Below are 3763 nucleotides of genomic sequence, written 5' to 3' on the forward strand. Positions count from 1 at the left end.
GTTTAGTTTAAATAAAATGTTTTAAATCTAAAGACATCTCACACGGCGTTTAACAAAATGCTACCAACGAACATGTCCATAGTAATTATACGATAAATATTAAAAAAAAAGGTTATTATGTTATAAGAAATTAAAAACCTCCACGGAAATTTTAAGATAAATGTAATTTTTTTGGTTATTTTATTACTCTTTGATAATTAAATTCATTCTAGAGATGCTATGAATATAACACATGATTAATTTCAATTTTCAAATCGCACAACCTTTCGCTACCATCTTTTCCAGAAAGAAAAAACCTAGTAAACAAAATCCCGGAAGTAGAGAGATAGAGTTGAGCAGAAGGAGCGAAATCAGGTAGAAGCGGGAAAATGGAAAAGCAGCAACTTCTAGAAATGGGTTTCTCCGACGAGTTAGTTTCTCAAGCTCTCTCCGCCACCGTCGGCAAATCCCTTTCTAGCGCCACCGAATGGATTCTCAGCCAGGAATCGACAACCGAGAACAAAAGATCCCCAGTCCTTACCCCATCTCCTTCTCAGCCCAAAATCAATCCCTTCTTTCGTTTAAATTCCGCAAAGAAACCACGACACTCACCCGACAATCACCAGCAACCAGTACCAGCGGCGGAGCCGGAATCTTCACCACATCCAGAACCCAAAAAAAGGAAGCAGCCTCCGCCTCGCAACGAACAACCGTTGGCTGAGCGTATGCGGCCTCACACCATCTCCCAAATCGTAGGACAAGACCACCTCCTCGCCGATCAATCCTCTATTCTTCGGTCCGCCATCGACCGTGATCGCTTGCCCTCGTTGATCCTATGGGGCCCGCCTGGTACCGGTAAGACCTCCATTGGTCGAGCCATTGTTAATTCCTGTTCATCATCTTCCTCTTATCGATTTGTTACTTTATCTGCTGTAACTGCTGGCGTAAAAGATGTTAGAGATGTAGTAGACGAAGCTAGAAAACGCAAAAAGAACACCATCAATGGCACCATTACGAGAACAGTATTATTCGTAGATGAAGTTCATAGGTTCAACAAGTCACAATTGGACTCTTTCTTACCTGTAATCGAGGACGGTAGTATCATCTTCATCGGCGCTACCACCGAAAACCCTTCCTTTCATCTGATAACACCATTGTTATCTCGTTGTAGAGTCCTCACCCTTAATCCCCTTCAACCCCACCATGTTTCCACTATCCTTAAGCGAGCTACAGAGGATTCCGACATCGGTTTATCCCAGAGTGTAGGGAGAGCAATCAATGTGAATGATGAAGTCATTGAATTTTTATCACAGCACTGCGATGGAGATGCAAGGGTCGCATTGAATGCCCTTGAAATTTCCGCCATTACTGCTGCTTCCCGCTTAGGTAGTACTACATCAGACAATTCTGATTCTGCAGCGCTTTTGGGTGTCACCATTGAAGATGCAAAAGAGGCGTTACAAAGCAAGCATCTTTCATATGACAAAAATGGTGAACAACACTACAATTTAATCAGTGCACTTCATAAATCCATGAGAGGAAGTGATGCAAATGCATCAATATATTGGTTGGCTAGAATGTTGGAAGGTGGTGAACAGCCTCTTTACATTGCACGTAGACTCATACAGTTTGCCAGCGAGGATGTTGGGTTGGCGGACACGTCAGCTCTCACTCAGGCTGTTTCTTGCTATCAGGCTTGTCATTTTATTGGTATGCCAGAGTGTCGTGTCAACCTGGCACAGTGTGTTGCTTACCTGGCACTTGCTCCTAAATCCATAGCTGTATATAGAGCACTAGAGGCTGCCACAAAGGCTGTTAAAGATTCAATTGGGCAAAATGAAGGAGTGCCTTTGCATCTGAGAAATGCACCTACTAAGTTGATGAAAGAACTTGGATATGGTAAAGATTACATTTATACCCCTGATAATCCTTCATTGCCCCAGTCCTTTCTTCCTGTTTCCCTTCAAGGTTCTAAGTTTCTTGATTGGCCAGACATTTTTGGTGCTGATAAATAATATGAATCAAGCATCAAAAGGTTTAGATTTTTGTGTTTTTGGAAGCTCTTAGATGACCTTTTCCTTATTATATGCTTTTGTTTCATCTTTTATGCATGATGTTTTGTCCCAAAAATTTGAAACTTACATATAAAGGAGCTTTGACTATTCTTGATTCTTTCTTTTGGTTAAAGATATTGAGATGTTTAAATTTGCTCTCAACTTTGTGGATTTTTTGTAATTTTCAATCGGCTAAGGATGTGAGTTGTGAAATCAAATTAATGAATGTGTCTGTAAATATTAAGTTCCAGATTCTGGGCATTCTGTTGTCATTGACGCATAATACATTATCTTGGTATTTTGGGCATAAATCTTCATCTCAAAGTTATATTTATTTTGCTGTGAAACAAGGATTGTAATTGTGGTCAAATGCATTTAAATTTTAATCAACATTTAAAATTAAGATCAATTTTTTTATGTTCTATTCTTGTAAAAGAGTAACCATGTATGGAGGCCTTGAATGCAATCATGACATGTGAATCAAGTGACAAGGCGAATCTATTTCTCTGCTATGTTGGGTATTTATTTTTTGTAATTGTACCTTTTTTGGTGAATAAACCACATTAACATTATGAAAGTTTAGAGTTATGGGTTTGATACGTTTTTGAAGAGTATCTCTCGTTTTGTGAAGAACATGATATTGAAATGTTGAACATGGTGGAAGAATATGTTGATCTAATAAACTGAAGGCAAAAACACTAATATCACCAATTGACATTATTATGGGTTCAATTGTTTGAACACAATTGTGAATATGCAAATTCAATAGTTTGGTGATCGTTTTTGTGGTAAATTTTTTGATTTTCAGTTCTATCCATATGATTTTAGTTGAATGGGCAGGTGTCACACCCCAAAAACCAAAGGCGGAAACATTTTCGGGGTTGACTCCATGTTGAGTATCAAATCCAATGTATATAGTAAGTAAAGTAAATCAATCATTACATTACATATATGAAAGTTTTACATTCGTTTCAAAAGCAAAAGTTATACATGTGATACATAGTATATATAAACAACACAAAACGAGTCTTCTGAGAACTCCGTCTTCGCACAAAAGGATCTTCGGGTACCTGTCTAACACGGACCTGAGAATACAAGCGGTTTTGTTTTCTGAAAATGTACGAGTTCCCTTAGTTTTCTGAAAACGTGGTTATCCAAGAAAATCCCATATTTTCTTATGTAAAGTTAGTTTCCAAAACCGAAAAGTAAAGTAAACGATGTACAATGAAAATATGATTGTTCTTGTGAATTATAGTTCAGTTATTTAACTTGTTACACTTTTCTAGTTACGTACTACGGTTACTCAGGAAAACCCCATGTTCTCCTAATTGTGTGTGGGTGAACTATTACCAATTCTGATTATGCTCAGTGTCCTCCCCAGGAAAACCCCATGTTTTCCTGACTGTGTGTGTATCTTACCAATTCTGGTTATGTTCAGTGTTCTCCCCAGGAAAACCCCATGTTTTCCTGAATGTGTGTGTAGGTATGCCTGTCATCCTTGAACGTACATTAGTTTTATTACGTACATAAAACTAATAAATACTTGTAAAGTGTCAATAATCCTGATTGCGAGTCCTTAACCATACTCAGACTGGATATGACTCGGACCAGGGCCAGTATCCTTTTTATGACTTTCGTCACCCTTGAACCTTTCGGTTCGGCTGTAGCTAGCAGCCAGGTGTGGGATTGTCAATCCCGTATAGATCTATACACTCAAGCCACGCTCTCCT

The 3763-nt window shown here is 38.6% G+C and overlaps 1 protein-coding gene across 1 annotated transcript; it reads left to right on the top strand.

The window, feature by feature from the left end:
* The first annotated feature begins 261 nt into the window (after nt 1-261).
* Nucleotides 262-2141, top strand: LOC145087391 (AAA-type ATPase family protein). The gene has a single exon (XM_079025344.1). It carries the CDS (start codon nt 369-371, stop codon nt 1992-1994), a length of 1626 nt encoding a protein of 541 aa, XP_078881470.1. The 5' UTR covers nt 262-368; the 3' UTR covers nt 1995-2141.
* Nucleotides 2142-3763: the final 1622 nt, after the last annotated feature.

This window comes from Lactuca serriola, chromosome 1, assembly GCF_051521515.1.
Source record: "Lactuca serriola cultivar US96UC23 chromosome 1, Lser_US96UC23_V15, whole genome shotgun sequence".
Lineage (NCBI taxonomy): Eukaryota > Viridiplantae > Streptophyta > Magnoliopsida > Asterales > Asteraceae > Lactuca > Lactuca serriola.